At 41.1% G+C, this 13,021-nt stretch overlaps 2 protein-coding genes across 2 annotated transcripts; both read left to right on the top strand.

Annotated features, from left to right (window-relative positions):
• The first annotated feature begins 972 nt into the window (after nucleotides 1-972).
• On the top strand, nucleotides 973-3,281 carry LOC101935869 (interleukin-17F-like). The gene is made up of 3 exons (XM_065587293.1): nucleotides 973-999; nucleotides 2,333-2,580; nucleotides 3,044-3,281. Exons 1-3 carry the CDS (start codon nucleotides 973-975, stop codon nucleotides 3,279-3,281), a joined length of 513 nt encoding a protein of 170 aa, XP_065443365.1.
• Nucleotides 3,282-9,934: 6,653 nt separating this feature from the next.
• Nucleotides 9,935-12,560, top strand: LOC135982096 (interleukin-17F-like). Its single transcript, XM_065587292.1, has 3 exons — nucleotides 9,935-9,961; nucleotides 11,312-11,607; nucleotides 12,323-12,560. Exons 1-3 carry the CDS (start codon nucleotides 9,935-9,937, stop codon nucleotides 12,558-12,560), a joined length of 561 nt encoding a protein of 186 aa, XP_065443364.1.
• Nucleotides 12,561-13,021: the final 461 nt, after the last annotated feature.

Raw genomic sequence — 13,021 nt, 5'->3', positions numbered from 1 at the left:
TCAATGACATGGAAGGCTGCTAAATTCAAAACGGGTAAAAGGAAGTAAGTTTTCACATTATGCATTATTAGTCTGTAGAACTCATTACCATAATCTATAATTGAGGACAAGATCTTAGCAGAATTGAAACAGAGACTGGGCATTGATATAGGTAACAGGACCATCCTGAGTTATAAGAGTAAATGTTAAAAGAAACCAAGTGTTCGGGAAGGGATTTAAACCTTCGTGTGTCAGGGTATAAGCCAGCCTCTAAAAAATATTGGAAGACAGGAGGAAACTTTCCTTGGGGGGCAGGTTCTCCCCAAAATGTCTACTTCAGGGGGGTTGTACTTTCCCATGAAACAGCTTGTGCTGGCCACTGTCAGAGACAGGCCGTTGGACTAGATGGACCATGGGTAGGATCCAGTCTGGCAATTCCTATATTCCTGTGACAGTACAGAGTCTATGATACATGTGGTGTTTCCAGGAAAGACCACAGAGTATCTCAACCTACATTTGATGAAAGAACCACAGTTACCTGAATTCACTTAGCACCTAACCTTATTTCTGATCAATACAGCATAAGGATTTTGTGTCTGACTTCAATTTTGTTCCAGAAAGGGAGCAAATTATGCAAATATTCCAAACTGAGACTAATTTACTACTTATGACAGTTTATACTCAAACTCCTCGAAATCAACCAGAGGTTTTTAAGGTTAACTGGTAGCAGTTTGTCAGTTACCACAATAACTTCATTTCCTGGAGTTCATCGAGTAGAAGTTTTATGTAAAGTTTTATATAAAGTTAAGTCACAGTCCAGAGCAAGAAACACAAATAAGGTTGGGAAAACCCAATTGCAATGGAATTGCAATGGAAACTAGGGCAGTGAGAGCAGAAGTCCTTATATAAAGCCCTGAAGTTCATGCACACAGACAGGTTCAGTTGAAAATATCCTATACGCACTTCAGACAACGTAAGAGAGTCTGCAATACGATGACTTTTACAAGGAGTGCTACATTGGTAAGTACCAGCTTTGTTAAATTTGATTGTAACCAATGTAACTTCTAATAGCTATTTCTAGATAAACTGATCTACCTATTTTTAAAAATCAATTTAATCTAAATTGGGACCAGCAACTACTAAAACATATGGCTATTGCATAGCATCACTACAGGGCAGAGTAATGGTTATTAGCACCTTTACTATGCATTTTTGTACCTTCAAATGTTTACATTTCTTTTCACTGTAATTCTGAATTACTGGGTTTATAATGTTCGTTTTAAGGATAAATACAACTTTTTAGTGATTTTTCTTTTACAATTTAGTTACCGGTTTGTACGGTCAACCTTCACTTAGTTTTTTGTTTGGGTATTTCCTTTTTTTCCCCCCTTAATTGTTAAAAATGTCATACATGAAAAATAAACAAGGAAACCACAGAGAATGCTACTGTGTGATATCACTAATCAATTGAAGATATACAATATCCATCCTAAATCTTTTCTTTTTTAAAAGTCTAATGTTTAGGATCAGAATCACTAGTATGCTGTGGCTGCTTTGTGCTGGTCTGGATTATTAGGAGATATTATTTTCCAAACACAAAACTAGCACTAATTCAATATTAACTTTGAGAACTCAGGCACTCTAAAGTCAGGAAATGAAACGATAAGGTTGAAAACTCAACCTTACTGTGTCTCCTTGTGCTCACTTCTTAGAGTCGAGTTCCTTTATGTGAAATTATTGGTTAAGTTAGATTATTTATTATTTAATACAACCTGGAATTTCTTATACTACTAATTTACAGTAAAAGAATTTATGGTCTTCAGACTTTGTTTTCTATTTAGTCTCAATCAGATCAACAGAACAAGCTACGTTTGATATTTCTACCTTCAGTCATTGACGAGTTATCTCTGCAAAATCTTTGGAGTCAGGGGGGCAAATTCTCTGCTTGTGTAAATGGTCAAAAGTCCACAGATGTTAATGGAGCTATTCTCATTTACATAGCAGAGATTGGGCCTTGAAAGAGGATTCCTAGCTCCCAATCCTACACTCTAGCCCACACTCTGCTGTATTTTTGCAAAGGTGTGTATCTTCCTAGGAATTTACTTTTATAAGTGCATCCATCTCATAAAAAATAATGAGAATTGCCATGGGTTCCTTTTAGACACAAAGGTTTGTGTGAATGAAGTCGAACTTTATTCATCTCTGAACCTACCAACCACAAGCAGAGTTGGGCGTGCATGAGACCTCCAAGCCAAGAGTTGAATTTCAGGATACAACTTGTTGCTGAAGCCACACAGCCCATTCCTGCGTTCTGAGCTCTGCACTAACTAATCGTGGTGTTTCTCTATTTCAGTTCCATTCACTGCTGTTAATGCTGATCCTGGTGCTCCAGGCTAAGAATTCAGCCCATGGAAAGGCAGTACAACCTGGATTCAACACAGAGAGAGGCACTGATGAGAAAAAGAGTGATGACTGCCCACCCCAAAAAGATGCCAGATTCCCTCTAAGTGTGAAAGTTGACATAAGCATCAGCAGCACAAAGCATGCTATCAAAGTGGCTCATGATGTCAGTAACCGGTCTATGTCTCCCTGGGATTACAGGTATAGTTCATGTCCCCATTGTCACTGCTCTTTTTTTCAGAGCCATTTCTGGTCTGACATATCTGAGTGCAAATTCTGCCTCAGAAAGTCCAGCAAAATACCCCCAAGGGCTCAATCCTACACCTTTTAAGTCAATGGGAGTTTTGCCATTGATGTTAGTGGGACACTAGGCTTTGGGAACATGGGGCCTAATCCTGAAGTCTTCATCCAGTTGTAATCAAGCCTTATTCAGGCAAAAACTCCCATTGAAACTAGTCAGACCCATGAGCATTGCAGGAGCTCAGACGTTGACCCAGCACAAGCTGACTCTATGAGTCATGGGAAAGGTGCATCTCGAGGAGGCATTTGCAAACAGTGGTTGGGTGATGAGCAAGAATTAGCTGAGGAGAAAGCCCTGCTGATGCAGGGAAGTGGCCAGGCTTCCACTTTGACCAAGTCATTCTCTTTGTGTCTTGCTTCACAGCATTAATGAAGATCCCAACCGGTTCCCTCAAGTGATCGCTCAGGCCAAGTGCCGCCATTACAGCTGTGTGGACTCCACCGGACAGCAGGACTACAGCATGAACTCCATCCCCATCCAACAGGAGATCCTTGTTCTCCAACGGGAGCGGAGAGGCTGCCAGCACACTTACCGGCTGGAGAAACAGCTGGTCACTGTGGGCTGTACCTGTGCCAGGCCCATCATCCACTACCTGCAGTAAGAGAAGCCAGGAGATCAGAAGAAGGAAACTACCTGGAGAAAGAGCCATGGGCCTCAGATTTAACAAATGGCTTGATCCAACTCCCACTGAAAAGGGTTGGAGTCTTTCCACTGATTTCACTGGAATTGGGCCAGGCCATAATCAATAGCCAGATTCAAAGAGAGCTGGCCAAAAAAGGGGGAAGAATACACAATTTTTTTAACAAAAATTCCCCCAGATTTTGAAATTCTGAATTTCAAAATTCAACCAGATCCGTAAGTGGGAGATAAAAGGGTAAAAGCTTTCAGAATTGGATATCAACCTTTTCCCCCATTTGTTTGTTGTTTTTTATTTCAAAATTCAAACCATTTTGCCCAGCTCTAGAGTCAATCAATGCCTTGGGAAAATCAACCTGAGACTCTAAAATCCAGAGGCTTTTTTAAGTGCTCATAAAAGTAAATTATTATATTTGTAACAGAACAAGACTCTGAAAAAAGCAAAAATGTAGTTTTCTTTCTTATTCTGAAAATGGATATGGAACTTAAAACCAAATTTGCAGTAATTTAACTATCTATGTAAACCCCCAGGAAAACAGTGGTGAAATGGTATACTTTTGTATCTCTATTTAAATGATCTATTTATACAATTATTTATACCATTAAGAGGTGAGATTCAAAATAATGTATCTGATTATTATCTGTATTTATTCAATAAAAATTCGGTGAATAGATCTACTGTTTCTTTGTGTGCAATGTTGCCATCTAATGAGTGATCCACCGAGAGGATAAGGTCTCTACTACTGCTGTCTCTTAAAGGAGATCTCCAAGAGCTCAAGTGATAGAGGTTCATTTTTGGTAGAGCTGAAGAAGCAGGGTTCTAGTACCAACACCCTGGTTTGTGTGTGACTGATTTACCTAGTAATTGTGTTTGCCATCTGCAGCACATTTTTCACATGATCTGTGACACACAACATAGCCAAGTCACTCAATTCAAGTGGTAGGTATATTGGTAGAGAGGGGTATAGCTTATTCAGGAAGGACAAGCAGGGGAAAAAGGGAGGAGGTGTTCCATTATAAATCAAGAATACATACACTTTTTCAGAGGTCCAGAAGAAGGTGAGAGGCAGAGCTGTTGAGAATTTCTGAGTAAAGATAAAAGGGGAAAAATAGGACTTAGGTCATGGTAGGGGTCTATCATACACCACCAAATCAGGAACAAGGCAATAAACAGATGTTCTTTAAATACATTAGGAGCAAGAGAAAGACAAAGGAAAGTGTAGGTCCTCTACTTAGCGGGGAAGAAGAGCTAATAACTGATGCTATCAAGAAGGCTAACGTGTTTAATGCTTATTTTGCTTTCAGTCTTCACTAAAAAAATTAATAGTGACTGGATACTCAACACAATTAATATTAACTGCAAGGGGGAAGGAACACAAGCCAAAATAGGGAAAGAACACATTAAAAAGTATTTAGATGTATTCAAGTCAGCAGGGCCTGATAAAATTCATTGTAGGATATCTACGGAACTAGCTGAAGCAAACTTGGAACCTTTAGCAATTGTATTCAAGAACTCATGGAGAACAGGTAAGGTCCCAGACAGCTGTAGAAGGGCAAACATAGTACCTATCACATTCCAGGGTGCAATCCAGACCAGTGAATCACCACCTGCCCTGCAACCTTGGGTGCTTTACAGTGCTTTGCTGTTGTAGCTCCCAAGCTGGGCCACTCACAAACAGCTAAACAGCATGCCGGTCACATCCTGAGCGTCGGTGTAGAGCTGCAGTCCTGGTCCAGCAACTCTGGCTCCAACAGCCAGTCAGCAACACTGTCAAGGTTCCTTCCCCACTCTGAACTTTAGGGTACAGATGTAGGGACCTGCATGAAAACCTCTAAACTTCTCTACCAGCTTAGATCTGCTTTTGCTGCCACCACTCTCAATTTGCTAACTCCCTTCCCTGGGTAGCCTTGAGAGACTCCTCCATGAATTCCCTGGTGAACACTGATCCAAAACCCCTTGGATCTTAACACAAGGAGGAATTAATCATTTCCCTCTCCTTCCCGTTCCCCCCACCAATTCCTGGTGAGTCCAGATCAATCCCCTTGGATCTTAAAACAAGGAAAAATCAATCAGGTTCTTAAAAAGAAGGCTTTTAATTAAAGAAAGAAAGGTAAAAATCATCTCTGTAAAGTCAAGATGGAAAATAACTTTACAGGGTAATCAAACTTAAAGAGCCCAGAGGAACCCCCTCTAACCTTAGGTTCAAAGTTACAGCAAACAGAGAGAAACACTCTAGCAAAAGGAACATTTACAAGTTGAGAAAACACAGATAAAACTAACACGCCTTGCCTGGCTGCTACTTAAAAGTTTGAAATATGAGAGACTTGTTCAGAAGATTTGGAGAGCATGGATGGATGTCTGGTCCCTCTTAGTCCCAAGAGCGAACAACCCCCAAAACAAAGAGCACACAAAAAAAGCCTTCCCCCCACCAAGATTTGAAAGTATCTTATCCCCTTATTGGTCCTTGGGGTCAGGTGTCAGCCAGGTTACCTGAGCTTCTTAACACTTTACAGGTAAGAGGGTTTTGGTGTCTCTGGCCAGGAGGGATTATAATATTCTACACAGGAGGACTGTTACCCTTCCCTTTATAGTTATGACAAACACACTAGCCACACTCTGACTTCCAGGAGCCTTGGTTAGTACTTGCAGGGTGACCCCAGCACATTCCCAGTCCAAATTTTCCAAAAAAATGTGTCCTGCACGGTCCAGTCCTCTCCCGGACAATTCAGATATTTAGGTCCATTGCCCCTCTGAGGGGTCAATATCCAACAGCCTGTGACTTCAAATGGAGTTACCAAACAGCTCAGTTTAAACACAGCATGGGATTTGCTTTGATTAAAAAATATTAAAAGTTTATTTAATAACAAAGAGAGTGATTTTAAGTGAGTACAAGTACAAGGCATTAAAGAGAAATAAAGAGAAAACACTTTCTAGTAGCTAAAACTTAACAAACTAGACTAGGGTCAAGGTAAAATCCTTACCACATGTTCCCAGCAACATCGCTAAGCAAATTTTCATGCCCGGGTCCTTCACAAAGTCAAAAGGCTGCTTCCTTTATCTTCTTAGGTGAAAGTGAAAGAGCAACAGAGAGACAGGGAGAGAAAGCAAGAGAGATCCTGGGGTGGTTTTGCCCCTCCCTTTTATAGTCCAATCCCCCTTTGGATTGCATTTTCCTGAGGGTTACCACTAGATAAAATTCCTTCCCACTCTGAAGACCTAGCTATGGAGTCTCGAGGTGAAAGAGGTTCCATGTTGTTTGCTAAAATGCAAATCGACCTGTTCCTGCCCTGGTTCATTGCCAAAAATGGCCACTTGAGCGGTGAATGCCAATCAACTTTGATGGCACCTGGCTAGAGGCGTCAGCTTGTCCTTTGTCTTTGAGAAACAGATTTACTCCCTCCCCAGACTTGTGTGGTAAACACAGTTCAGTCAGAATTTTAGCTTATGTTCATAACTTTATATATAATATTGCTACACATATTTCACCATGATGATTGACCAGTGAATTATTAGTTTTCAAATGATACTTTCCAACGCACATTTGGTTACAAAGATTATTACAAAGGTGTGTAGGGAGTGAATACAGGGATGCATTCAGTCCCAGTACCTATCTTTAAAAGGGAGAACAAAGAGGAACCAGGGAATTATAGACAAATCAGCCTAACTTTGATACCTGGAAAGATAGCAGAATAAATTATTAAACAATCAGTTTGTAAGTATCTAGAGGATAATAGGGTTATGAGAAATAGCATATGATTTGTCAAGAATAAATCATGCCAAGCCAATCTAATTTCCTTTCTGGCCTAGTGGGTGGGGATGGGGGAAGCAGTAGACGTGATATAACTTTATTTTAGTCAAGCTTTTGACAAAGTGCCACATGACATTTTCATAAGCAAACCAGGGAAATGTGGTCTAGATGAAATTACTATAGGGTGGGTGCACAGTAGGTTGGAAGACTGTACTCAAAGAGTAGTTATCCATGGTTCTCTGTCAAATTGGGAGGGTATATTTAGTGGGGTTCTGCAGGGGTCAGTTCTGGGTCTGGCACTATTCAATATTTTCATTAATGACTTGGACAATAGTGTGGCGAGTATGCTTATAAAATTTGTGAATGACACCAGACTAGGAGGGGTTGTGGGCACTTTGGAGGACAGGATTAGAATTCAAAACTATCTAAACAAATTAGAGAACTGGTCTGAGATCAACAGAATAAAATTCAATAAAGACCAGTGCAAAGTACTTCACTTAGGAAGGAAAAGTCAAATGCACAATTACAAAATGGGGAATAAGTGGCTAGGCGGTAGTACTGCTGAAAAGGATCTGGGGGCTATAGTAGATCCCAAAAGGAATATGGGTCACCAATGTGATTAGGGTGACCAGATGTCCCGAATTTATAGGGACAGTCCTGATATTTGGGGCTTTGTCTTATATAGGTGCCTATTACCCAGGGCTTTGGAGCGGCGCCCAGAGCTGGAGCGCAGAGCAGCTCCGGAGCAGTGGAGCTCCAGGTTTTTGCCTGGGGCTGGCGCTGGAGCTGGAGCGGAACCGGATTACTGCTCCAAAGCCCTGCTATTACCCCCACCCCCGTCCCGATTTTTCACACTTGCTGTCTGGTCACCCTAAATGTGATCCAGTTGCGAAAAAGGCTGATATTCTCTAAGACAAGGGTTGTGATTGTTTCTCTCTACTTATCACTGGTGAGACCTCAGATGGAATTCTATATTCAATTCTGATGCCATACTTTAGAAAAGATTACACCCCTAGCTCGTAGTGTAGATATAGCGTTAGGTCAGCTATTAGGAAAAGTTTGCTAACTATGAGGGTAGTTAAGCTCTGGAATAGGCTTCCAAGGAAGGTTGTGGAAGTCCCATATATTTTCCCTCTCTTAATGGTCTCCAAAGGAGGGATTCCTTCTGCAGGCCCCTTTCGGTCAGGTCAATGAGTCTAGAGTGAAAAATCAACTAGAAGACAAGGCCCTGAATAATGAACCAATCTGCTCTTTGTACCAGTGTGTGATGACTCTTCTCCCATCTGTGAACAGGCTGCCTTAAGGAAAAGATTAGAAGCATGGAAAAATTCTTCTATGAAGAGCAGCTGAAAAGAGAAGGCCTGTTCACCTTAGGGAGCAGGGGAACAAGAGGGGACCATTTCAGTTGAGGGGATCCAGCGATGGAACAGACTTCCAGTGGAGGTCAGACAAATCCAGAGTCTGGCTGACTTTAGGAAACACTGCAAAATCCTACCCTTTGAAAAAAGGCCTTTTCATCATAAAAATGACATAGACGGCCCCTTTTAACTTAAACTCCTACCACCCAACATGAGCTCAAGTAGCGACTTCACTATTGCCATTGATTTTAAATAGCAAGTGTTCAGATATAGATAGATAGATAAATAGATAGATAGATGCATAGGACTGGAAGGGAACTTGAGATCATCTAGTCCAGTCCCCTGCACTCATGGCAGGACTAAGTATTATCTTCTTCCAGCATTATGATAGCCCATCTCATCTCTTCCTAGCTTCCCAACTGAGTTTAACTTGTTGGCACTATGAATGACCCATCTTCCAGACAGAAAGAACAATGAATGGGATAGAGAAAGTAGATTGAAAATTTCTCTTCTCCCTCTCTCAGAATACAAGAGGCCATTCAATGACATGGAAGGCTGGTAAATTCAAAACGGGTAAAAGGAAGTAAGTTTTCACATTATGCATTATTAGTCTGTATAACTCATTACCATAATCTATAATTGAGGACAAGATCTTAGCAGAATTGAAACAGAGACTGGGCATTGATATAGGTAACAAGACCATCCTGAGTTATAAGAGTAAATGTTAAAAGAAACCAAGTGTTCGGGAAGGGATTTAAACTTTCATGTGTCAGGGTATAAGCCAGCCTCTAAAAAATATTGGAAGACAGGAGGAAACTTTCCTTGGGGGGCAGGTTCTCCCCAAAATGTCCACTTTAGGGGGGTTGTACCTTCCCGTGAAACAGCTTGTGCTGGCCACTGTCAGAGACAGGCCGTTGGACTAGATGGACCATGGGTAGGATCCAGTCTGGCAATTCCTATATTCCTGTGACAGTACAGAGTCTATGATACATGTGGTGTTGCCAGGAAAGACCACAGAGTATCTCAACCTACATTTGATTAAATAACCACAGTTACCTGAATTCACTTAGCACCTAACCTTATTTCTGATCAATACAGCATAAGGATTTTGCGTCTGACTTCAATTTTGTTCCAGAAAGGGAGCAAATTATGCAAATATTCTAAACTGAGACTAATTTACTACTTATGACAGTTTATACTCAAACTCCTCGAAATCAACCAGAGGTTTTTAAGGTTAACTGGTAGCAGTTTGTCAGTTACCACAATAACTTCATTTCCTGGAGTTCATCGAGTGGAAGTTTTATGTAAAGTGTTATATAAAGTTAAGTCACAGTCCAGAGCAAGAACCATAAATAAGGTTGGGAAAACCCAATTGCAATGGAATTGCAATGGAAACTAGGGCAGTGAGAGCAGAAGTCCTTATATAAAGCCCTGAAGTTCATGCACACAGACAGGTTCAGTTGAAAATATCCTATATGCACTTCAGACAACGTAAGAGAGTCTGCAATACGATGACTTTTACAAGGAATGCTACATTGGTAAGTACCAGCTTTGTTAAATTTGATTGTAACCAATGTAACTTCTAATAGCTATTTCTAGATAAACTGATCTACCTCTTTTTAAAAATCAATTTAATCTAAATTGGGACCAGCAACTACTAAAACATATGGCTATTGCGTAGCATCACTACAGGGCAGAGTAATGGTTATTAGCACCTTTACTATGCATTTTTGTACCTTCAAATGGTTACATTTCTTTTCACTGTGATTCTGAATTACTGGGTTTATAATGCTCGTTTTAAGGATAAATACAACTTTTTAGTGATTTTTCTTTTACAATTTAGTTACCGGTTTGTATGGTCAACCTTCACTTAGTTTTTTGTTTGGGTATATCCTTTTTTTTCTCCCTTAATTGTTAAAAATGTCACACATGAAAAATAAACAAGGAACCACAGAGAATGCTACTGTGTGATATCACTAATCAATTGAAGATATACAATATCCACCCTAAATCTTTTCTTTTTTAAAAAGTCTAATGTTTAGGATCAGAATCACTAGAATGCTGTGGCTGCTTTGTACTGGTCTGGATTATTAGGAGATATTATTTTCCAAACACAAAACTAGCACTAATTCAATATTAACTTTGAGAACTCAGGCACTCTAAAGTCAGGAAATGAAACGATAAGGTTGAAAACTCAACCTTACTGTGTCTCCTTGTGCTCACTTCTTAGAGTCGAGTTCCTTTATGTGAAATTATTGGTTAAATTAGATTATTTATTATTTAACACAACCTGGAATTTCTTATACTACTAATTTACAGTAAAAGAACGTATGGTCTTCAGACTTTGTTTTCTATTTAGTCTCAATCAGATCAACAGAACAAGCTAAGTTTGATGTTTCTACCTTCAGCCATTGACGAGTTATCTCTGCAAAAAATTTGGAGTCAGGGGGGCAAATTCTCTGCTTGTGTAAATGGTCAAAAGTCCACAGATGTTAATGGAGCTATTCTCATTTACAGTAGCAGAGATTGGGCCTGGAAAGAGGATTCCTAGCTCCCAATCCTAAACACTAGCCCACACTCTGCTGTATATTTGCAAAGGTGTGTATCTTCTTAGGACTTTACTTTTCTATATGTTAGATGTTTATAAGTGCATCCATCTCATAAAAATCAGGAGAATTGCCATGGGTTCCTTTTAGACACAAAGGTTTCTGTGAATGAAGTCGAACTTTGTTCATCTCTGAACCTACCAACCACAAGCAGAGTTGGGCGTGCATGAGACCTCCAAGCCAAGAGTTGAATTTCAGGATACAACTTGTTGTTGAAGCCACACAGCCCGTTCCTGCGTTCTGTGCTCTGCACTAACTAATCGTGGTGTTTCTCTATTTCAGTTCCATTCACTGTTGTTAATGCTGATCCTGGTGCTCCAGGCTAAGAATTCAGCCCATGGAAAGGCAGTACAACCTGGATTCAACACAGAGAGAGGCACTGATGAGAAAAAGAGTGATGACTGCCCACCCCAAAAAGATGCCAGATTCCCTCTAAGTGTGAAAGTTGACATAAGCATCAGCAGCACAAAGCATGCTATCAAAGTGGGTCATGATGTCAGTAACCGGTCTATGGCCTTGGCTACACTTACCGGCAAGTTCGACGGCTGGAAATCGAACTTCTGGGTTCGACTTATCGCGTCTAGTCTGGACGCGATAAGTCGAACCCGGAAGTGCTCGCAGTCGACTGCGGTACTCCAGCTCGCCGAGAGGAGTACCGCGGAGTCAACGGGGGAGCCTGCCTGCCGAGTGTGGACCAAGGTAAGTTTGAACTAATTCGAAATAAGGTACTTCGAACTTCAGCTACGTTATTCACGTAGCTGAAGTTGCGTACCTTAGTTCAAATTAGGGGGGGTAGTGTAGACCAAGCCTATGTCTCCCTGGGATTACAGGTATAATTCATGTCCCCATTGTCACTGCTCTTTTTTTCAGAGCCATTTCTGGTCTGACATATCTGAGTGCAAATTCTGCCTCAGAAAGTCCAGCAAAATACCCCCAAGGGCTCAATCCTACACCTTTTAAGTCAATGGGAGTTTTGCCATTGATGTTAGTGGGACACTAGGCTTTGGGAACATGGGGCCTAATCCTGAAGTCTTCATCCAGTTGTAATCAATCCTTATTCAGGCAAAAACTCCCATTGAAACTAGTCAGACCCATGAGCATTGCAGGAGCTCAGACGTTGACCCAGCACAAGCTGACTCTATGAGTAATGGGAAAGGTGCATCTCGAGGAGGCATTTGCAAACAGTGGTTGGGTGATGAGCAAGAATTAGCTGAGGAGAAAGCCCTGCTGATGCAGGGAAGTGGCCAGGCTTCCATTTTGACCAAGTCATTCTCTTTGTGTCTTGCTTCACAGCATTAACGAAGATCCCAACCGGTTCCCTCAAGTGATCGCTCAGGCCAAGTGCCGCCATTACAGCTGTGTGGACTCCACCGGACAGCAGGACTACAGCATGAACTCCATCCCCATCCAACAGGAGATCCTTGTTCTCCAACGGGAGCGGAGAGGCTGCCAGCACACTTACCGGCTGGAGAAACAGCTGGTCACTGTGGGCTGTACCTGTGCCAGGCCCATCATCCACTACCTGCAGTAAGAGAAGCCAGGAGATCAGAAGAAGGAAACTACCTGGAGAAAGAGCCATGGGCCTCAGATTTCACAAATGGCTTGATCGAACTCCCACTGAAAAGAGTTGGAGTCTTTCCACTGATTTCACTGGAATTGGGCCAGGCCATAATCAATAGCCAGATTCAAAGAGAGCTGGCCAAAAAAGGGGGAAGAATACACAATTTTTTTAACAAAAATTCCCCCAGATTTTGAAATTCTGAATTTCAAAATTCAACCAGATCCGTAAGTGGGAGATAAAAGGGTAAAAGCTTTCAGAATTGGATATCAACCTTTTCCCCCATTTGTTTGTTGTTTTTTATTTCAAAATTCAAACCATTTTGCCCAGCTCTAGAGTCAATCAATGCCTTGGGAAAATCAACCTGAGACTCTAAAATCCAGAGGCTTTTTTAAGTGCTCATAAAAGTAAATTATTATATTTGTAACAGAACA

The sequence above is a fragment of the Chrysemys picta genome, chromosome 3 (genome assembly GCF_011386835.1).
Source record: "Chrysemys picta bellii isolate R12L10 chromosome 3, ASM1138683v2, whole genome shotgun sequence".
NCBI lineage: Eukaryota > Metazoa > Chordata > Testudines > Emydidae > Chrysemys > Chrysemys picta.
The sequence above is the reverse complement of the archived record's forward strand: the minus strand, read 5'-3'. Positions and strand labels throughout refer to the sequence as shown.